We start from the raw sequence: 24,590 nt of genomic DNA on the forward strand, positions 1-24,590 counted from the left end.
CATCACCGGGACCCTCTGCAGACTCAGACTCAGCATAAACAGTTTATGAAAGACTCCACACAGCTGGGGGGCACAGGCCTTGAGGACAAGGGGACTCACTCCGTCTGGTCCAGCAGACTTGCCTGAGTGAAGTCTCCTCATTTGCATCTCAACCTGGTATTGAGTGAAGGTGATGGGTGGGGGAGGGGTGTCAGGAATCTCACAGGAGGCAACATGTGAAGAGAGAGGCTGGCACAGTGGTGTGGCTCTGGATTCCAGGCTGACTGCAGGTGAGGTTGTGGGGGTGGGAGCAGACACTGTGGTGTCGAATCTATTGAAAAACAGATTCAACTCGTCGGCTCTATTCTCACCTCCCTCAGCTCCCCTGCTGTTGGTTGGCCTGAATCCAGTGATGGTCTTCATGCCCCTCCACACCTCTCTCATGCTGTTCTGCTGGAGTTTCCACTCCAGCTTCCTCCTGTAATTGTCCTTAGCCTCTCTGATCTTGTCCTTTAGTAACACCTGGACCTTCCTCACCTCCTCTTTATTGCCCCCTCTGAAAGCCCTCTTCTTGTTGTTGAGGAGGGCTTTGATGTCCTTAGTCACCCACGGCTTGTTATTTGGGTAACAATGAACAGTCTGAGCTGGAACAATGGAGTCGGTGCAGAAAGTTATGTAGTCTGTGATACACTCAGTAAGCCCATTGATGTCCTCGGCGTGAGGCTCACAGAGTGTTTCCCAGTCGGTCACCTCGAAACAGCCCTGTAGTTCCGTTATTGCCTCCTCTGACCACCTCCTAACAGTCCTGGTGGTCACAGGTTCCCTCCTCACAATTGGCACATAGCGGGGGGTGAGGTGAATCAGGTTATGATCTGACCTACCAAGTGGGGGGAGGGAGGAGGAGCTGTATGCATCCTTGACGTTAGCATACAGTAAGTCTAAAGTTTTCTCTCCCCTGGTGGGACAGTCCACATATTGTTTGAATGTTGGTAGTGTATTGTCCAGTGATACATGGTTGAAGTCACCCGAGATCACAATAAAGGCACTCGGGTGCTGAGTCTGTAGCCGAGCTATGGCAGAGTGGATAGTGTCACATGCAGCTGTGGGTAAATAATACGGCCTGAGTCCAACAGCACACAGTTCAGTGTCCGGGCAACAAATCCTTTCTTTGATTGTTATGTTGGCAGGGTTACACCACCGGTTGTTAACTAAAACAGCAAGCCCACCTCCTTTACGCTTACCGCTAGCGATGCTGTCCCTGTCCGCCCGAACAGTGTGGAAGCCTTCCACGGAAGCATTCTCATCGGGAATGACCTGGTGCAGCCATGATTCGGTGAAACACATCAGGCTACACTCTCGGTATTCCCTCTGACTCCGTACCAGTGCTGAGAGCTCGTCGATTTTACTTGCCAACGATCGCACATTTCCCATCACGATAGACGGCAGACACGGTTTAAACCTCCTCCTCGCTTCGAGCCTCCGCTGTCTCACCGTCACCTTTTTTCTTCTCTTCTGTCCTTGACCTCTGCATCCCCGATGTGTTTTCCTCCAAATTTCAGCTGGTACTTCTGCGGGCACTTCTGCGGGCCTGACCAGCGAGCCGGCCGGCATCAGGGCGATCAGCTGATCTCTGGAGTAAACAGTCCGTGCGTGTAGGAGATGTGCCGCGGTCCCGTTCCATGATAAAAGTAACAGTTCCACGGCCACCAGAAGAACAAAAACTCTCTCAATCCACATGATTGAGTAAGAGATAGAAAACGGAGGAAAATACAAGTCAGAAAAAAAAAAGAATACGTAAGAAAAAAGAGCTAAACTAAGAGAAAAGCAGGAGCGACTGTAACAGGCTGCACGCTGGTTGGCGCATGCGCACTTATATTATGGTAAATGGCCTGTATTTGTATAGCGCTTTACTAGTCCCTAAGGACCCCAAAGCGCTTTACATATCCAGTCATCCACCCATTCACACACACACACATTCACACACTGGTGATGACAAGCTACATTGTAGCCACAGCCACCCTGGGGCGCACTGACAAAGGCGAGGCTGCCGGACACTGGCACCACCGGGCCCTCTGACCACCACCAGTAGGCAATGGGTGAAGTGTCTTGCCCAAGGACACAACGACTGAGACTGTCAGAGCCGGGGCTCGAACCGGCAACCTTCTGATTACAAGGCGAACTGCCAACTCTTGAGCCACGATCACCCCTAGTAATCATATTACAGTTACTAATTTGAAAAAAATACATTACTTACTTTTGTTGCCCAAGTTCAAAATCCACTTCATATCCACACTTGTGCAACAATATCTTGAACAGATTCCTTGGAGCCCAAAATGGCTGAGTTTGATGGAGGGAGATATGCACATTACTCTTTATAATTTATTGCTTGAAAGGACAAGATGTAAACTGTGCCCTGGTCAGAAGCAACTCCCCACTGCTGCAAACACGACTTCCGATCTCTCCAAGCACTTACACTAACACTAAGCTGGTATCAAAGAGTCCCACAGCAGGAGCGAGAGTGACACTCAGACGGTGTATGGTGACCCCAAGCAAGCAACCAAAGCTTGTTTTCAGCAGGTAACCAAAGCAGAGATGAACAGGCCGGTGGCATCATACATAGTGGAGGAAATATTTTATGATGGGATGGCCATCTTTCAGAAAGCTATTTAGCAAATGACCAAAAACAGGAAAAAGACCAGTCTCAGACAGGAAAAGTTTCTCCAGATGTATCGACTAGCAATGGAAACTGAGTTAAAGAAAACATTTCAGAGCTCTGCATGTTTGTCTACGACTGTTGACATTTGGACTTGCCACAATAAAAGCTTCCTGTGACTGGATTAACACGAATAACTTTCACTATGACAAAGCTGCAACTGTCTGCAAGCAACTGAAAGAACGACACACATACGATGTTATAGCTAGTGAAATTGAACTGATTCATTCAGTTTATGGATTGTCACGCAAAGACACGGCAACTGTCACTGACAATGGAACAAATTTTTTTGAAGGCTTTCAAGATGTATGAGCCCACAGCATCAGGTTCTGATGAAGAGGATGAAGAACAAGCTGTGACATTCACAGATGTTGGAAACGTGCGCTCCACTGACACTGACCAAGGACATTTTTCTCTCCCCCTTTACCTGAGATACACACTAAACTTAATTTCAAGTAATGATGTTGACAAATGGCTTACAGCAAACACATATCAGAGTCCATATCAGTGTACAGAAGTGCAACAGGAAAATACTCTGGCCTTTGGACTGGATAAAAACTCACTGTGCCGACAACAACGAGATGGAAATCAGATGTTATGATGCCCCATCCTACGTTACAGACATTCCCACGCAAGCTTTGAACAATCTCTGTAGCCGACTAGCCGTTGACTCCATCAATGTGTATTGGTTCCTTTACTAACATTGCTGATAAAACCACTCACTGTGGCTTTGGACATTTTCCGAGGTGAGGATAGCTTATGGCAGCTTCCAACTCTGGAAATCTCTAAGACACTGATGCTGCAAAGTGGGCTCTACAGATGACACCTGGTCTGCCTGAAGCCAATGTCCAGGTGTGCCTACTGTTATATGAACTATAAAAGCTATAACTGATAGGATTGTTTAACTGATTTTGCAGTTTCAGTCTAGAATTCAGACTACTATCCCTTTATTGTATTGTTTCCTTATTAAAGGGATCATGTGTCTCAGTGATAATGCATCGGTTTTATCAGAACATGTCTCTCCTGTCTGCCTGTCGCACTTTGCACCTGTCAACTTGTTAAACATATGTTCTTTGTGTTTTCTCCTAGTACTTGTGTAAATGCTGTAAAATGTAAATATACTGCTTTAGTGAAATATGCCTATAAATAAAGAATATAAGATTGTAGGCCTGTATGCAGTCGACTTGCATCTTTGTAATTTACACTTTGAAGTTTGCATGAGTTTCCATTAAAAGTGATGTTATCACACCTCTTAGATGCAGGGTTGTTCTATAGCTATCTTATTGTACGACACACAGGTAACGCTATCAGATGTTTCTATAAGCAGAAAAACTAAAAAATTAAACTGAACTCAACCACTAGTGTGTTAGTGTTTACATCTTGATGCATTCTCAATCATCCAGGTAAGTAAATCTCCAAAAGTTGATTGTGTTCATCTGGACATAGCGCTTTCAGTGGGAGAAACGTTTCATCACTCATCCAAGTGACGTCTTCAGTCTCAGCTGACTGCAGGTTTCAATCTTATAAACAGTACATTTGCATAATGACTGAAACCAGCCCACTGAAGGAACAATGGGCTGTGAGGTCAGTTCCTTAATCTTAATTATGCAAATTCTCATGACCATTGATCAACAATCACTGACCAAAACCCACTGATCAAAGCCCACTGATCAATGGCCATGAGTACCATTCACAGAGAGTTGGGGAATGGCTGCAATCACAGCATTGTAAGATGGTGAAAGATGTACCCTTAGGCCCCTCCTCGATTCAGAGATAGTCTTTCCTTTTTCACGTAAATGGCCTCCTTGACTCCGCGCTCAAACCAGCGTTCCTCCCTGTCAGGATGTGTACATCCTCATCCTTGAAAGAGTGTCCACTGGGATGATGTTTCTGTAATAATAAACACATTTAGCTGATTAAAAGAGGCTATCTTCTATGTTTGACACATAGAACATGATACAGCATGATACATAAAACCTTAGACTTGAACACTGAGCCAGTAATCCATCTCAGTGGAAATTCAAACCTTGTTGCCAAAATTGAAAATGTTCAGTTTGGGGCTCTGTGGAGAGACCCCAAGCTTGTCTGTCTTTAACCAAACAGTAATAACAATGGTGCATTTGTTTTGTAAATCCACCCTGTCCACAGAGATGAAAGTGTACACTTCTGAGACACTTCTCGGTTTTGTTATGCAAATTTTATTTGTGATTTCACTTCTGTCAGAGATGTTCTGGAAGAATCAGTAATCTCACTCACTAAATCAAAACTCAGAGCAAAAGAGCTACTACTATTCTTTCTAAATAACTGTAAATACTGTTCAGGAGACAAGCCAGTGTTTATACAACCTATGAACAACAGGTTTTAGTAGTCAAGACACAATATTCATGTAGTGTGACGATGGCAAATAGAAGGATTAGGATATACTAATACTGATGATGACAAGAACATGTAAATTTTACTTGTAATAATAACTATACAATAATAGTAACAATGAAATTAGAGATGCTAGTAAAAATGAAAGATAATTGTTTCTCATTGGCACTAAGAATCAGGCAACATTTATCGATAACTAATGATCATGCCTCGTTTGTTTAAAAAAACATTCACGGCAATACTTAGAACTGCAAGGTGAACCAAAGCAGACGAAGCTTGGAATTGGAATAATAAGTTGCCTGAGATGCAGAGTTGTGGGGATGCAGCAGCCCAATAAGTGCGAAAGGTGATCTGAAGCAGTGACAAATAACATGCCAGTACTTGTCAGGGGTGTACTGAAAGCAGTGTGTAGATTTGTTTAATTCACTAATATGTTATCTATCGCCTGTGTAGTCTGTTCTATCTAGAACTCGTAAGCTGTATAAAATGTAACTGTGTGTTGAAGAGATGTTAATGCAAATTTGAGTTAAGAAGTTAGCATCGGTACCATTAAAAAAGTCTTCTGGCCATTTTAAAATAGAGAGAAAGAGAAAATGAGTTTCTGTGTTGGTAGAATTGTATAAATATTTGATGCAATTTTCCAAAGACCTTTAAGTTCCACAGTGTTCTATAACTGAAAAACTCAATTTAACAGGAGTTCTTATAAGTTTGGATAATATGACTGATTTTATTTGATTTATTATTTCAGAAATTCAGAATTCCAAAAAAGAATTTCAAATGCTAAACTTTTGAATTAAATGTTGAAAAACAACAAAAGCATTATTTTAAAATAAACAAAGAAGATGAGTAATTCTTTTGTCTTTCTATTTGGTTAAAATGAATTTAGTTCATCGCTTATACATTCTGTTGTTGCCTATGGTTTATCGGAGGGAAGGTGTAACTGTGGAGGTCGTGATTTGAAGTGCTTTTCATTAACTTGTCAGAGTTAGATATATTGATATACTTTTAAAGCATATCAATATCGAGTTTTGATCATAATTTAGAACCTGCTTACTCTGCCATAGGAGTGAAGAGTAACACACCCCCAGATACTTTTTAAAAGAAAAGTTTTTCCGATTCTTGTTTGTGAGTCAAAAATCGAATCGGTCAGGCAGTATTAACTGGGGATTGAACTGGAGCTCAGCCTGAAGGAGCAGTTCTTGATTTATAAGTCAGCTTATGTTCCAGTCTTCACTTTTGATCATTATTTTCGGGTCAGGGCCAAACAAATGGCAGCACAAATACATGCGGTCAAATGGCTTTTATAGGGTGGCTGAGTGGACACACATCAGATATTGTTTGGCCCCAGAAGCCTTTCTTTGTAGTTTTTTCAGACATTTGGACCAACCCAAGAGCCTGTTGAGGAATTACATCAAAACTGGAATTAAAAAGGAAAGGAAGCATAGATTGCATAAAACATGGGCATTGCTGTCATTTTTAAATGATTATTTTTTAATAATAGAATCTTTGTTGAAACTCTGTTGGTTTTTAGCGTCTTGCAAACCAGGTTAGCAAGCTGCCTCGTTATCAGAAAAACACTAACTGAAAAATTCTCCAGCAAGCTTTGAAACTTTAGTAAAATCACAATGTATACTGTAAGTTGTAGTTTGGATATGCTATTTTCCTAATAAAATTAAATAAATGTTATGACGCATTCTTTGCTTCTCATTTTTCACTCTGCTCCCAGGAGACCTTGATAGATATACCTCTTTTGTTTTAGGAAATAAATATGTCTGCTTAATTTATTGCACAGCGCTTTCCCTCTTTTTTTTGTGTTTGTTTCTTCCTTGTTATACCTGCATTTAAAAGTTTGTGAAAATTGACTATGACTAGATAGCCCTGACTTTTGAAGACTAGTGGCATGATCATTATACTTTAACGTCCTCTGTCAGTACGTCTGTGAAGGTTCTCAGTCATCCATGTCCTCTGTCAAATTAGAAGTTTTCCAAAACATACATGTTAGAAGGCTGTTGCTAATGCTACACACCTCAGAATTCTTTTCCCTTCCTTCAGTCAGTCAAGCACCTTCGTCAAAAAAGGAAAGTATGCAAAAAAATTATTTTTTTTTTGTATTATGGTGAAATTTAAGTTGTAAAAGCTGCATCTTTGCTAGAAATATTCTATAAATTGCTGTAAATTTGTTTTTTCCTTTCAGGTCCAGCTGATCCATTATAATCAAGATCTGTATGCCAACTACAGCGAGGCAGCTAAGAGCCCTCATGGAATTGCTGTGGTTTCCATCTTCATAAAGGTCTGCTTGTTCTTCTGGGAATACAGGGCAATAGAGTAAAAAAGCAATTAATGCTGGTCTCAGACACCCCAAGACTCATACAAAAAACAGCCAGAATACAGAGGTGTAGTGCAGGGGTGATAAACTCAGTTTCACTAAGGGCCACACAGAGAGAATCTCATTAAGAGCCAGATATACAGTATAGAGTTTATTGACATGCTTTAACTTAATTGAAAGTGTGTGTGTGTGTGTGTGTGTGTGTGTGTGTGTGTGTGTGTGTGTGTGTGTGTGTGTGTGTGTGTGTGTGTGTGTGTGTGTGTTATATAGCCCTTTCAGAGTTTGATCCAAATATAGCCCTCATAACTAGTCCACAGAACAGGCGTATTAGTCTTTATAACATTAGTCATGCAGAATAATGTATTCTGACTGCAGTTCTACAAGATGCATTCCATTCAGCTGGCTCACAACAGCCTGACAGCTCCTACCAGTACGGTGCACATAATAACACGAGATGTGTCCTGATGTAAAAGCAAAGTAATAAATCTTTAATTTTGTTGTTGCACACATTTATGCAAGTCTGTTCCAGCTTCTTTCACAGGCTTAAACATGGCAACTCACTGAGTGTCTGACTCCTCAGTTGAAATCTGCTTTCAACTTTCCTTTTTGTTTTATTCTGTGCTAGCTAACCACTTGGTTTGCAGCTTCTGTCATAACGACAAATTAGTTTGTCATATGTAGTATTTTATACCTGACACAATCTGATGGGATGCATCTTGAAGTTCTGAAAAAACAAAACAACCAAGAGTGTTTCTTTGCATCTTCATCCACTTCTTTTCCAGTGACATCACAGAGGTGAAAGATGGCTGTTTTGATTTAATGGTGTTGAGTGTAATTGCTCTTGAATCTTGGCCAAATCCGAAGAACAATTTATGACTGTGAGCTTTTATCCTGACACTGAGCATTCGGTCAGAGAATCAGACTATCATCTATATCCCTCTGTATGTATCTATGTATGTATAACACTGTATTGAATTAAACTTGCAGAAGAGCTTTTACCATGTACTCTCTAACATACGGCTTTAAAACCTCTCAGTTGTGGATTATTTATTGTCATTATCTAAATGAAATAGTCAGAGTGCATGGAAGAAAAAAAACTTGCATTTGCTACATGTTTTATAGCATTATGTGTTTGTGATTGTCTGTGATTCTCCTTTTCAGCTCTCTGAAAATTCCAACGCCTTCCTCAACCGTATGCTCAATAGAGACACCATCACCAGAATTAACTACAAACGTAAGATGCACAGTCTTTACCTGACACACACATATACACACTTATTCTTTTTGTCTTTAGATGAGCTAATTCAGTTCAGAACATTTACAAACCTCTGGTTCTTGGACTAAATAAAATCTTGAAAACTTTATGTGTACTATATATAACCTTCTATGATGTTTGCTTCTTGAATTTTCATCTCTATATAACCATATATACAGAAACATAGGGCCTCACTTTATTTTAGGTCATCAGCATTCTACTTGCACCAAATCTTATGCTGTGTTCAGACCAATGCAAAGTTTTTGAGCAGAGTGTTAACAAGTGGCACAATGATGTAGTGGTTAGGACTTTTGCTTCTGTCACAGTCTGGCGAGGGCAGACTGTATGAATTGAAAAAAGGACCCAAAATGCAGACTCCAAGGAACAGGGAACAGAACTTGAATGTTAACAAAAAACAAGCCGTTTAATATGGCTGGTAAAAAAGGTACAAACAAAGGGCAAGGCAAACTGAAGCAAAATTAACACAAACCTAAACTGGGAAATCTAAACAAACAATAAGAAAAACCTAGACAAGGGACAAGGGACAAGGAACTAGGAAGCATGGGAAACATGGTGTGGACAACAGACGACCTGACAATCACACACTGAAAACAGAGGACTTAAATACACAGGAGGTGATTAGGGGAAGTGGAGACACATGAGGAAACAGCTGACTGACATGAGCCTAATGACAGGACAAGGGAAGTGAAACTAAATACAATGAACAAAGAACACACGACTCCTTCAAAATAAAACAGGAAACATGAGACAGACATGATAATACAAACTTGATAACATAAGACACGCAGCATGAAACACGAAGGGTGAGGGGAAACTTAAATACAGGGGAAGAAAACACAAGGAGTCTAATAACCAAATGAACTTAGATAACCTAATGAACAAAATAAACTCAAACTAAAAACGCTAGGTCAAAAGACCCAGGATCATGACAGCTTCTTTTGCAAGTAGATCTTGGATTTGAAGTTTACGTCTGAGGACTTTTTGCAGAGCACAGTCTACATTGCAGTTTGTACATTTGTACATATATGTAGATAAACAGCAAATGACTTTGTTTCTCTGCAGTTTCTTTAGATTGTGGCATAATATGTTTTACTTTTTAGTCTTTTAACTTTCTTCACTTTGATAGACAAATTCAGTGTAAGTGATTTCTTGATTCATCAGGTCTTTTGACAATAACTCTTGGCTGTGGCTATTGAATTTGAACTTAGTTTTCCAAAAAAAAGAGGTTATTCACAGTTTGAGAATGATTTAACAGGTGGTAGGTTTGGACTTCTTTCTCTGAATAAATGTAATAAACATTTAAATACTGCATTTTGTATTTATCTTTGTCTAATACTTACATTTTACATTACAGTGATCTGAAACATTTAAGTAAATATACAAAAAGTGATGAAGGCGAATACTTTTTCACTGCACTCTAGAGGTACATTTTGAAAATGCTTCAACTTCAGTTTAGCCTCTTACTCCATTCTTTATTCCAGCTATTGGTCGGAGTAAGTAAAGGTAATTGTTCTTTCATTGTCCTGGGTGAAAGTGAAACGGTCTGGAAACAGTTCACTAATTATATTCATGAAAGTAACATGAAGCAAAGCTTCACTACTGTTTGGTCTGAATACACCACGACGGACTTAGGAGTCTGTCTTGAACCTCTAAAGCTGCTACACAACAGTTCATTCTGGCACTACAAAATCAGTCTACATCTTGTTTTACATAACAATGCTCCCTGATAGTTAAATCTGTCTTCAGAAAGAAAGCTTCATTAATTACATATGAATCAGTGCTATATTGCCCACAATCTGCTTTCCAGCCTCTGCTGTGAAGATGTACAGTCCTCTGATGAACTCTCTTCCTGTTAATGAGGCTAAACATAGCAGAGCTACATAACAACCACACAGACTAACCACAAGACATCCATATGCGTATCCTTATTCTCCATAAACTTAGGTTATACTAATCTAAACCAAGATCCAATTCAAGTTAATGTTGAGGACTACCTGTGGGAACCAGCAGTGAGTTCTTAAATTAGATGTGACTAATGTAACTGATAATAAGAACAGCAACTATATTTGAATAGCACTTCATAAAAAGCACAGTTACTAAGCGCTTTGTTATTTGGACAAAAACAAACATGTACATGTCTCAGGATGCAGACATGGTGTCATAGACCTCCCCAAAAACTGAGCAAATGAAGGAAAAGGAAACAGTATGAGTATCAATTCAGCCAACCTGATGGTCTTAGAAAGGCTATTCCAAAATTTAGAAGTTGCATGGTAATCTGGCCATGTGATAGATCTGAGCTGTACATTCACACCACGATCCTAACCTTTGATAAATGCATTCCTGAGCTTTTTACCCACCCTGGCTATTAACATCAAAGTCCATAACCTAAACCAAACCTTATTCTCATTTAACCCTAACCCTAATACTTTAAAACAAACCTTTGAAGGTAACTCAGAAAGAAAAGACCAGCAATTGCTTTACTTCTTTTAAAACCTAATAATGGTCCTGAAATAACCCTATGCAAGCAGAGAAATCGTGGATCAGTCACTTCAGAAAGGTTTTACACGGACTTACACTCACCAGCTTCTTTATTAGTTAGATCTTGCCAATGCTGGGTTTGATTCCCTTTTATGTGGTTCATTGCGTTGCTGGAAATATCCCTCAAACGTATGATCCATATTGACATGATAGCACCACACAGTTGCTGGAGATTGGCCGGCTGTAGGAGGAACTGCCCAAAAAGTGTCGGCCATGCGGCAACCCTCCAATTGTAGGCCATGTTTGCCAGTCAACACTTTATTTATTGTGTCTAATAAATTCAGTGAGGGTTTAATGATGTAGTGAGGAGTTACCCTAACCATTTCTTACCCAACCCTAACCCATACTTTATTCCAACGTTACACCAGGAGTCTGAGTATGGATACTTCTGCTGATTCACTTTCATGTAGTACCGCATACTTAGGTTTGCAATGTTGGACCATGATTATCATACTTGCTATTATATAATATGAGATTTGTGAGTTATAGTGCCTCTGAGCACACAGTGAAGCTGATAATTTAACGTGCATAAAATATGCCTCAGCACATTATTTGTACCAACAATACCTGCTAAAAATGTGCAGATGTTAGGTTGACATATAGCCTCCTTCTGCCGGGTGAAGTTGTTTGTTGGTCCTTCTCTTTCTATTACATGGCCAACACAAGTGTGCACTTAGCATTTTGAGTGCTATGAATACACCACCTGGGTACTCAGAGCACTTGCACATTCAAAATAGTGGAGTTTTGGTATAGACATATGCAACTGGAAAAGCATGAGTCTTTATATTAAAATGTAAAGATGCATCTCGTCAGCACTTGTATTTTTAAAGTTCTAATTTAACTGTGATAATGTGATGAATGCACTAAAAGACGCACATTTTTCTGTTTTTCATTTGACTGGTGTCTCTGTTAATAGGTTAGAACATAAGCGAACTTGCACACACAGCCTAACGGGCTCCCCCTGCCATTTTTCTCTTTTCTCTAGACGATGCCTTCTTATTGATGGGTCTGAACATAGCTGACCTCTACCCCGACACCACACGTTATATCACCTACGAGGGCTCCATCACCATTCCTCCCTGCTATGAGACATCCACGTGGATACTCATCAACAAGCCAGTCTACGTGACACAGATGCAGGTATGAAAGTGTAGCACAGGTATCTGGCGTCTGGCGGAAAAAAATGACTTGTATTGTGTTGATCGGGGAAGAACCTTGATTTCTAATTTTCTTGCTGGCATGGGGTACAAACATGCCTCAACTGCAAATTACACCTTCATAACCTGCAATTTTCAAACCGTCTGTTTTTCCCTAAGTGGTTTAGATAAAGCAGGCTGTTGTAACAGTAACGTAATGAAACGACAGAAAACAAACAAATCCACTTTCTTTATCTTATGGTCTAAAATAAAAGCTCGATTCAACTGTGCTGGGTTTTTTTTACAAGGTCCTCAAGTCATTGAAAATCCTTTTGTTTAAAAACAGAGTAAAACCTTAAAAAACTAACTAGAGCTGTAAACACAATGTAACGGAAAAAAACACCATGACTTCATGTCCACAAGGTCCGTACGCAATGAAATCAACAGCTGCACAACTCCAATTCTTCTATTCATTGCTTCACTGTAGCAGTACTTTTTCAACCACGTCTGCTCTTGATCAGATAATAAAAGAAGAAAAAAATCAGTTTTGTTACAGAGACATCAATGCAAGATAAACCAGGGATGAGATATATTGCAAAATGAACTTGTCCTACAAGATGTTTGTCAATGGAGAATCCAGGATGCCCTATGCTATTCTAGTTAATATAAAAGCAAATAATGGCTAAGGCCCCTGGAAAGTGACGCGTATCACCACAAGCACCACATCCCAAAAAGAAACTATGCTGAGAAAGAAAATGGTAAAAAAATTAATCTCTGTCTCTCTTCCACAGCATACCTTTATCCTGTCCTCCTTCTCCCACCCCAACCGGTTGCAGCAGATGGCCCCGCCCCTCCCTGAGCCTGGTTCTGCTGGAGGTTCCTTCCTGTTAAAAGGGAGTTTTTCCTTCTCACTGTCGCCAAAGTGCTTGCTCATAGGGGGTCATCAGATTGTTGGGTTTTTCTCTGTATGTATTATTGCAGGATCTACCTTACAATATAAAGCACCTTGAGGCGACTGTTGTGATTTGGCGATGTATAAATAAAATTGAATTCAATTGAATTGAAAAAAAAGGACTATCATTTCACTGCTGGAAAGAGTGTTGGCACTCAAGTTACAACATTTCTGCTAGACTGGTGAGGTAAAAGTGATGAACCCTGATAAATGGAGCCAACTGTTACCGACAGTGCTGAGATGTTTTCTTGGTTAGCTTTTTATTAATGCTGTGGGACAAATATAATTACTCTATGTGATTAGTGCTTTATATCCAGCTGTAAACTGTGGGATCATTGATAGTCACCTTGAACAGACTGTGAATAGCTCACAGGGCTAATAGAGAGAGACACTCTCACATCAACACCTATTGATCACCTGTTTCCTTTTTGCATTATACTACAGAGCTGGGCAGCAAAACAAAAATATTTGGTAAAAAATTTTAATTACATACAATAATTACAAAAAGTAACTTTAACCTGTGAGGTCATCGGTGATGAAACCAGCCCTAGCTATGAAGTCTAAGCCTATGTTTATCAGGAAAGCAAAAACAAGTTGTTTTTTGTCTCACAAATGTCAAGACTTGTCAAGAGATTAATTAAAATCAAATGAAAAATGATATATTATGACAGTGCAAGCTTAGAGTCATAATCAATGATGATTCAGATTTACAGGGTCAAACTATATGAATTAAATACCTTGGCCTTTTCTGCTTGGTCAGAATAGTTGCTTTATACTATAGATCAAATCAAATATGCAATCTGTAGACCAAGAAGCTCTGTGTCAGAGTGCAGCACATTACAGTCCAGCACAGCAAGCGCCTGCATGCATCAGTGAAATCCCACACACTATGTGCCATTTATTCTGACTGCATTCCCCCTGTTCTCATTCACCTGTCTTGTCTTCTCACTTACCTGTCATCCACTTTTAATCTCTCTGTCTTTTATCTTTATTTTCACTTGCTTTTTCTTTTCCCTCTCTCCAATATCTTCTCCTTTTTTTTCTCTTATGCATTTTTACCCCCCCCCGTCCATCCATCTTCGCTCTCCACTCATCCATCTTTCCACATCATGCCTCTCGCGCTCAGTTTCATTAAGGCCCACAGTAGAAAATGTGAATCACACATTTAATAATGCATCCTGATTACAGTTTTACAAGTAGGCTCTCACATACAGACAGTGTATAACAACCTCATTCGTCTGCCCAACATACAGTGGGGCAAAAAAGTATTTAGTCAGCCACCGATTGTGCACGTTCACCCACTTAAAATGATGACAGAGGTCAGTAATTTGCACCAGAGGTACACTTCAACTGTGAGAGACAGAATGTGAAAAAAAAATCCATGAATTCACATGGTAGGATTTGTAAAGAATTTATTCGTAAATTAGGGTGGAAAATAAGTATTTGGTCACCTCAAACAAGGAAGATCTCTGGCTCTCACAGACCTGTAACGTCTTCTGTAAGAAGCTTTTCTGTTCCCCACTCGTTACCTATATGAATGGCACCTGTTTAAACTCATCATCTGTATAAAAGACACCTGTCCACAGCCTCAAACAGTCAGACTCCAAACTCCACCATGGCCAAGACCAAAGAGCTTTCGAAGGACACCAGGAAAAGTATTGTAGACCTGCACCAGACTGGGAAGAGTGAATCTACAATAGGCAAGCAGCTTGGTGTGAAAAAAAATCAACTGTGGGAGCAATCATCAGAAAATGGAAGACATACAAGACCACTGATAATCTCCCTCGATCTGGGGCTCCACGCAAGATCTCATCCCGTGGGGTCAAAATGATCATGAGAACGGTGAGCAAAGATCCCAGAACCACACGGGGGGACCTGGTGAATGACCTGCAGAGAGCTGGGACCAAAGTAACAAAGGTCACCATCAGTAACACACTACAACGGCAGGGAATCAAATCCCGCAGTGCCAGACGTGTTCCGCTGCTGAAGCCAGTGCATGTCCAGGCCCGTCTGAAGTTTGCCAGAGAGCACATGGATGATACAGCAGAGGATTGGGAGAATGTCATGTGGTCAGATGAAACCAAAGTAGAACTTTTTGGTATAAACTCAACTCGTCGTGTTTGGAGGAAGAAGAATACTGAGTTGCATCCCAAGAACACCATACCTACTGTGAAGCATGGGGGTGGAAACATCATGCTATGGGGCTGTTTTTCTGCCAAGGGGACAGGACGACTGATCCGTGTTAAGGACAGAATGAATGGGGCCATGTATCGTGAGATTTTGACCCAAAACCTCCTTCCATCAGTGAGAACTTTGAAGATGAAACGAGGCTGGGTCTTCCAACATGACAATGATCCAAAACACACCGCCCGGGCAACAAAGGAGTGGCTCCGTAAGAAGCATTTGAAAGTCCTGGAGTGGCCTAGCCAGTCTCCAGACCTCAACCCCATAGAAAATCTGTGGCGGGAGTTGAAAGTCCGTGTTGCTCGGCGACAGCCCCAAAACATCACTGCTCTCGAGAAGATCTGCATGGAGGAATGGGCCAAAATACCAGCTACTGTGTGTGCAAACCTGGTAAAGACCTATAGTAAACGTTTGACCTCTGTTATTGCCAACAAAGGTTATGTTACAAAGTATTGAGTTGTATTTTTGTTATTGACCAAATACTTATTTTCCACCCTGATTTACGAATAAATTCTTTACAAATCCTACCATGTGGATTCATGGATTTTTTTTTCACATTCTGTCTCTCACAGTTGAAGTGTACCTCTGGTGCAAATTACTGACCTCTGTCATCATTTTAAGTGGGGGAACTTGCACAATCGGTGGCTGACTAAATACTTTTTTGCCCCACTGTAACAACTACCGACAGTGATTTGGTTGGAAAAAACAAATACACATCGATGGTAAAGCATAATAATGAATCTTTAAGTTTTTCGTTTCACATATCTCTATGGGTCTTAAATCGAATGTTTCACACGCCTGAACATGACAACTTAGTGGTGGTGTAGGAAATATCATTAAAAACATATTAAGAGTAGCTGAGCAGTCACCGTGCACACTGCTGTAACAACCAAGCGGACCAAAACTGACATGCGGCTGGATTAAAATTTACAAAACGCTGGATTTGTCTCATGGATGCCGAGTTTGACACGTGTTCTGCACAGTCTTCAGTAATACATACAGGCTTTCATTCGTGAGCACCTACTCCTTTCCATCGCTTCAGTGTAGGCTGCAGGGGGTAATTGGGGAGACTCCTTTAAGCTGACTCAGTTCAGTTCATTGTCATTGTGAATTGTGGCAAGTGGCAAAAGTGACTCCTCGATTGGTGGCACATGCTGAAGTTGTGTCATTTTTTTCTTATTGTGCATCTTCTGATTTTTGTAACCTTGTGTGAGGCAAGCAGGTTGGACTCAGAGATATGTCTGTGCAGGGGCAGCACAGGGGAAGATTGCTGTTGAAAAAGATGTGATGTTCGGCAGAAACCTCCAAGAACACTTTGTTCCTGTTTCAGTGTTATAATAGTCTTCATCTGAACCCATCCAGTGTCTCTGAGACCATTTTGTTTTGTAGTTTAGCACTGCCTGCAAAACTGTAGTTTGGGGGCTTTTTAACACAACCACTCCTTTGGGGACAAAGATGGTTAATCATCAGTATGTGCAAAACTGTAATGAACTAATTACTTTACACCAATTTGTGAAATTAAATTTAAAGTATACAAAGTAAGTATCAAAAAGTATTTTAAGGTAGTATTAAAAATATCATCGAGTTAAAGGAGCCAAAATCTTATTATTGAACAGTTGTTAAAATTGTTCATGCTCTTCAACTACTAGAAGATTGTGTTTCTTGTATGATTAACAGGCATATTAGTAATATAGTGGACGTTTTGATTTGACACAATAGAGAAAGATAAGATAAGATAAGATAACCTTTATTAGTCCCACACGTGGGAAATTTGTTTTGTCACAGCAGGAAGTGGACAGTGCAAAAGTTATGAGGCAAAAATTAGAATACAATAAGAATAAATACAGTACACAACTGTACAGAATAGAATAAAATAAAATACTATATACAGTAGAATAAAATAAAATAAATATACAATAAGATAAAAATAGAATACAAATACAAATACTATATACAACTGAGTAAAAATACAACGATGACAGAAAGGATTATTGCACTTGGTATTATTGCATATGTATGGATGTGTGTACTTGATCAGTTAAAGTCTTTATTATGGAGTCTGACAGCAGTGGGGAGGAAAGACCTGCGAAATCTCTCCGTCCCACACCGTGGGTGCCGCAGTCTCCCACTGAAGGAGCTGCTCAGTGCTGTCACAGTCTGCTGCATGGGGTGGGAGATGTTGTCCATCAGGGATGACAGCTTAGCCGGCGTTCTCCTGTCACTCACCACCTCCACTGGGTCCAGAGGGCATCCTAGAACAGAGCTGGCCCTTCGGATCACCCTGTTCAGTCTCTTCCTGTCCCCAGCAGAGATGCTGCCGCCCCAGCAGACCACACCATAAAAGATAGCAGAAGCCACAACAGAGTCATAGAAGGTCTTCAGGAGTGGGCCCTCCACTCCAAACAACCTGAGTCTCCGCAGCAGGTACAGCCTGCTCTGCCCTTTCCTGTAGAGGGCGTCTGAGTTATGAGTCCAGTCCAGTCTATTGTTCAGATGAACACCAAGGTACCTGTAGCTGTCCACAGCCTCAATGTCCATACCTTGGATGTTCAGTGGTTGCAGTGGAGAATGCTTGTGCCTGCGGAAGTCTACCACCAGTTCCTTGGTTTTACTGGCGTTGATCTGGAGGTAGTTCAGCTGGCACCAGTCCACAAAGTCTTGGGTCAGACCTCTGTACTCCTTGTCGTCCCCATCAGTGATGAGGCCGACTATTGCAGAGTCATCAGAGAACTTCTGCAGGAAGCACTGGGTGGAATTGTGGGAGAAGTCTGCAGTGTAGATGGTGAAGAGGAACGGAGCCAGAACCGTTCCCTGTGGGGCCCCCGTACTGCAGACGACCCTGTCCGACACACAGCCCTGAGTCCTCACATACTGTGGTCGGTCAGTGAGGTAGTCCAGGATCCAGGTAGTGAGGTGATGGTCCACTCCAGAGTTCACCAGCTTGTCCTTTAGAACCGAGGGAAGAATGGTGTTGAAGGCACTGGAGAAATCAAAGAACATGATTCTCACAGTGCTTCCAGCGGTCTCCAGGTGAGCGAGGGAACGATGTAGGAGGTGAATGACGGCATCATCCGCTCCAATGCCAGGCTGGTAGGCAAACTGAAGTGGGTCCAGTGATGAGCTGTATTAACGACGGCTCCGTTTAATTAGGTGACCCAGTGAGCCATGACAGTGAAAAAACAAAGTGAGTGCTCCCCAAAGGGAAAGACAATGTGACAAGTCCAAATTTGTTGAGTAAAAAGTTGAGAGAGATCAGCAAAAATATAAATTCTAATAATTGATCATTCAAATAGCATATTTAAACAATTAGAGATGAAGCCAGTGGTTTTGACAGTGGCACTGCCACTTGAATGAAATTATGAAATCCTTTTGATAATTCTTTACCAGAATTATCATAGAAGTATGCAAAAAAAAATCTAAATAACAACTGAAGTGGAAAAGTACATGAACAATAACCTTTGTGCCACAGCCAACACTGTTACCTTAGTAACAGCTCCCAACCACAACCCACCACAACCGGTTGCAGCAGATGGCTCCGCCCCTCCCTGAGCCTGGTTCTGCTGAAGGTTTCTTCCTGTTAAAAGGGATTTTTTCCTTCCCACTGTCGCCAAAGTGCTTGCTCATAGAGGGTCATATGATTCTTGGGTTTTCTCTGTATGTATTATTGCAGGATCTACCTTGAAATATAAAGCGCCGTGAGTCGACTGTTGTTGTGATTTGGGGCTATATAAATACAACTGAATTGGACTGAATTACATTGAATTAAATTGAATTGAATTGAATAGTAGGCCTCAGATTAAAATATCAACAACATACGATTCAAGGGAATGATACAAACAGTATAAACACTAAATGTATAATTTGATCATTAAAAGGCTGGTGAAAAATTAAAGCATGAACAGAAAGATTTGAACCATTGAGCTCTACACTGAAGAAATCACTTTGGCTGGGAACCCTTTGCTGTAGTCTTTTCATGAGAGGGAAGGCTCACTGCAGATCCAAGCTGTTCTGTGTGATCGCTTTGTTTTCATGTGGTCTTTTCCAGGGTGATTAGGAAAGTGAACACCTATGGGAGATTTGGCTAATGTGTTATGTGGGATTGATTGTCCTGCATAGGCAACCACAGAGAGGCGGGATTGCTGGAACTGACAAGGGTACAGAAGCATCCTTTCTTTCCACATGTAGTCTGATGGCAGTGATGTTTAGCGTAGGTAGAATGCTGATTTGTGGAAAAGTTGGCTTAAACAGGAAAAGGAACGACAGTGAGAGGAGAAAAAGGTGACACGCTAACACTTAGGGTGTTTTCACACCTGTGCTGGTTCGTCCCCCTTGGTGCGGTTTGCTTTTGCAGATGTGTTCATCTATTCATCTCTGTGTTCAATCAGCGCTTTGTGCCATTTTGTGTCTCCATCAGTTTGCCCTCCTTTTATTCTTGGTTTCCTGTTTTTTTGGGCCAGCCTTTCGGGCTTTTCTTAGCAGCGTAATTAAAGCTTGCTTTTTGTTGCTAGACCTGACTCATTTTGACACACACACACATAACATCCCCTTTCTTTATAACCATACCATTTCCAGTGATGGTTTCATAAAAGTCATGCAGTCAGAACTATGATGCAGGATTTTATTTCTGTGTGGGGAAAAATCTTTTTGGGCTGGTCTGCATTATAATCCTACCCTGTATATATAATACTGACAGCAACAAAACCCACATAAGCAAAATTACCTCACGTGTCACATTCACTGGTTGTGAGCCACCTCCAGGTCTGTCTTTTTGTTGGCACCACTGTCTCCAAACCATTCATCATACCAGGTCTCACGATTCACTTTTGCTGCTCTCCTTATGCCACAAATCACCCTGGAGGGTGATCCTGAAGACCAGCAGCACCGGATCTGCACGAGAATTTAATTCTTTATGATGTGCACAGATTTTAGGGTGAATGATCCTTCCTGAAGCGAACCGCCCCATTCCCGTTTTGGGACCAGCAGTAGGAATAAACTGGCTTGTGGCCTTCCCGTGGCTGGGTTTGAGTGTTTGCACCATTTAATGAGCTGCAACCACCAGAAAAATACTACAAGATTGCTTCACAAGTCATTTGTTGCACCAAAGTTATTCTGCACTTTTCATTTTTTTGGCCTCTGATTCTTTTAAATATGTTGAGCAATATTTGAGGTTTATTTTGATGTAGGTACATGAAAACTGTATCAAATTCATCATATCTTCAGCTTAATGACAAAAACTTGTGGTTTAAAAAGTGATTTTTTTAAGGTGTTTAAAAAAAGTTTTGAGAGCAGGTCAATAAGAATAAAAAGAAAAAACTCTCACCTATAATCTGCCAGTTTCAAATACTGTCTGCATTAGAATTGTTTTTTCTATATACTATATGTTATATTTATGCATGTGAATAATACTGACATAAATCTGGATTAAAACAAATATGTATCAATGAAATATTTAACAATATTTACATTTTTTCTCCTAGCCACTTAAAATGCTCAAGGTTGATGAGTCAACGAAGCACCACTCACCATTGTGACTAAATAATCTGTGCATGCTCATGCTCTTTTCTTTATGTTAGAGCTCTGACCTCAGTTCAGAATGCTTGAGGTAGAGAAGAAGAGCATGATGTGGAAATAAGGGAGAAAAGAACTGTGGTGGAGGAGGCAGGTGAAAAACAGAAAAAGATAGAAAGAATAAGATTGAACAGTGTGTTTCTCCTTCCACTCAGCCCTGTGTGGTTCTACATGTGTGCTCACTCGTGTTGTTCTAGTCCTGTGGTGTTGACTGACTGATTTTCTTTTCCAATTATATATTGACTAGATCGAAATCACAGTCTATAAATCATTCAAGGTTTAGTGGGTTCCACAAATAATACTCTGAATTAATTCTGAATTATGTTTTTGATGATCTCTCCCAAATGCAGGTTGTCCTTTTGAAATGTGATGTAAAAAATGTATGCATTTTCACGTCAACATGTGGGACACTTTTTTTTCTTTTAAATGTTTTGAGCTAGGGCACTGCTTCCACTGAAACTCCTCACTGATACTAGTTCTTATCACCAGCGATGATTCTCCACACTCTTTGAAAATGAAGCTTTTGTCTCTTCTCTATGGCCAAGTTTAAGGTCTGGGGTGAAGTATTGAGAATGGGACTGCTGGGGAGCAGCAGCAGTTCCTGCTTAGGTAGCTGTCCACACCACCTACAAATAAGCAGCAGATGGGTGGATAGACTAGCATAGTGCCACTAGAGAAGCTGAAGATGAACTCAGGACATTTTAGCTTGCTCTTGAACTAAGATTTGATCTTATGTCTCCCACAGATGCACTCCCTGCGCCTCCTCAGCCAGAATGAGCCCTACAAGATATTCCTTAGTATGAGCGACAACACCCGGCCCACCCAGCCTTTGCTTCAACGCTGCATCCGTACCAATATCAACTTTAGCAAGCAGGGCCGTGACTGCCCCAACAACCGCGCCCTTCGTCCACAATACAGAGGTAACTCACAGGGTACAGAAAAAGGGAGCGGTGGTTTTGTTTCTGCATGAAGAAAATGCCAAGTATGATTGTGCTTCTCCTTTTCAGCCTCTTAAGCTAATCAAGGCAGCTATTACAAGCTTGTGCCAAGACTGGGGATATATTTAGGTCGCTTAGGTCATTGAAGCTCATCAGGCCCCACTCATTCCCTTTTCTGGGAAACCTTTTAAACCTGTGGATCATGGGTAGTAATAGAGGGATAATATTTCACAACAGATATTAAGTTATTGCTGTGACATTTATAAAGTTGCACATAGATAATCTAGACACATTTCAGCCAGTGTAGTGTACTGAAATGAAGAATAACCTACTATAAAAACAGCGTACTATATAAACAACATACTATAAAAGCAGCAATGATGGCTTAATTTGTTATAAGCTTAAACATCATGATAAAAAATGAGGATCTGCATGATTTCTGTGGTCGTTGGTGCTTTTCACAGGGGGATACATTAATTAATGTAGTGAAAACAATCCCATTAAATGTGATAATTAGTTACATGATAAAGTGGTGGCACAACAAATTACAACAGGGTGTTGTACTGTAGCAAAATATCCAAGACAGCAGTGCACCTGCACTTTTTTATTCTTATTATCTGAGTCCAAAGCACACATGCAGTGCATAATATGCGCTGGTCTGTTTATACACATTAGTTTGAGAAAGTCAGGCAGTGCTTTGTGAGAATATAAACAATAGGTAAAAAAACAGGAGCAAAAAGAAAGGACATCAAAATTAATGTGTATGTGTGAAAAAGTGCAAATGTGTTGTCTTTACCAATGTAACACTGGAAGCGTTAAATTAAATTAGAACTGGTCCAACCAAGAAATATACACCAAACTTGGAAGTGTGTCCTTGGATCCTTCAGGAATAATAACAGCTGACAGCTTCTCTTTTTTATGAATCCAGTGAAGTTCACGATATCCTCCACAACTAAAACCAATGTCATGTTCTCTACTACCCCTTTGATATTGGCCTGTTGGAATATAGAACCGAAACACTCAAGGTCAAAGAGCAAAAGAACACAAACAGCCAGATTGTAGGCACAGAGTAAAAAAACACAAAACAGTAGACCAGCAGACTGAATAAGCACATATAGAGAAATGCCAGGTGGGATATGATCACATTCATTTAACTTTTATAAGTATTTTTTTTTTCATTTACATTGAATGTCAGAAGTTTCCTTTGAACAAGTCTGCCCCCCCTTTTTTGTCAAAAAGTGATCAACTCCCAAACTACATGTAAACCAAAGCATCTCTGAAATGAGGTCAAATAATGGGCATCAGTCTCCAAGAGAAACTCCTGAAAGTATTTTCTATCAGATTAAATGGGTTCCATCTTGAATTTGACATCATCTTAACTGTGAATCGTGTGGGTATTTGATTTTTCCTTAATCACTCCCTAGTAGGGATGGGTATCGTTTAGGTTTTATCCGATACCGGTGCCAAACCGGTACTTTTGAAACGGTGCCGGTGCTCAAACGGTGCTCAAACCGGTGCTTAAAGAATGGAGAACACAAAATTGGTCCAAAAACCTCTCATGTTCAGCTGGTTTTTGTAAAAAGATAACAATGTGTAACGGTGGACCCAAGAAATACCAGCCGGAGCGACTTTTGACAGTGCAGAACTTTTTATTAAGCTCGGGTTGTAGTGGACACATATACTCCGCGCTCTCTTTCTCTGCTGTCACCTGCACCTCCGTCTGTCACTGCCAACACATAAAGAGACACACACTGTCAGATCCCAGCACACCTGTTCACCCCGCCCCTGCGCCGCCCCGGGAGCTCACTGCGTCACGCCTCCTCTGCAGCTGGCCAAGGACCACACCCACGCCACACATCCCCACCGCCCGACTGAGGCCGGGGCCCATCCGGCCGAACCTACTCCCCCCCCGCGAGCGAGAGAGGAAATCGGCCACGACCATCTGCGCGCCCGGCCTATGGATCACCTTGAACTTAAAGGGCTGCATGGCCAGATACCACCGAGTGATCCGGGCGTTGGCATCCTTCATGCGGTGGAGCCACTGCAGCGGGGCGTGGTCCGAGCAGAGGGTGAACGGGCGGCCCAGGAGGTAGTAGCGAAGGGAGTCGACCGCCCACCGGATCGCCAGGCACTCCTTCTCTACGGTGCTGTACCGTGACTCGCGGTCCGTGAGCTTCCGGCTGATGTAAGCGACCGGCCGGTCAACTCCCCCCACCTGCTGGGACAAAACGGCCCCCAGCCCTCTGCTCGAGGCGTCAGTCTGCAGACAGAAAGGGAGGGAGAAGTTAGGTGTGAACAGCAGCGGCTCTCCACAGAGAGCCCGTTTCACCTGCACAAACGCCGCCTGGCACCGCTCCGTCCACTGGACCAGATCTGGGGCACCCTTGCGGGTGAGATCAGTCAGGGGGCTGGTCAGGTCCGCGAACCCTGGGACGAACCGCCGGTAATAGCCGGCCAGCCCCAGAAACCGTCTCACCTCTTTTTTCGTCTTGGGACGCGGGCAGGATGCAATCGCCGCCGTCTTCTCCACTTGAGGTCGCACCTGCCCGCTCCCCAAGTGGTACCCCAAATACTGTACCTCCCTCCGTCCAACCGCACACTTCTTCG

At 41.5% G+C, this 24,590-nt stretch overlaps 1 protein-coding gene across 1 annotated transcript in view; it reads left to right on the plus strand.

Moving 5' to 3' along the window:
- Positions 1-24,590, plus strand: part of LOC309704705 (carbonic anhydrase-related protein 10-like) — a 170,309-nt gene that overhangs the window by 123,365 nt on the left and 22,354 nt on the right. The window contains exons 6-9 of the mRNA XM_082530098.1: positions 7,260-7,355; positions 8,553-8,625; positions 12,191-12,345; positions 21,791-21,965. Coding sequence (XP_082386224.1) covers positions 7,260-7,355; positions 8,553-8,625; positions 12,191-12,345; positions 21,791-21,965 — 499 coding nt within the window. The remainder of the gene's footprint in view (positions 1-7,259; positions 7,356-8,552; positions 8,626-12,190; positions 12,346-21,790; positions 21,966-24,590) is intronic.

Source organism: Aulonocara stuartgranti (assembly GCF_965226115.1).
Source record: "Aulonocara stuartgranti genome assembly, chromosome: 4".
Classification (NCBI taxonomy): Eukaryota; Metazoa; Chordata; class Actinopteri; order Cichliformes; family Cichlidae; genus Aulonocara; species Aulonocara stuartgranti.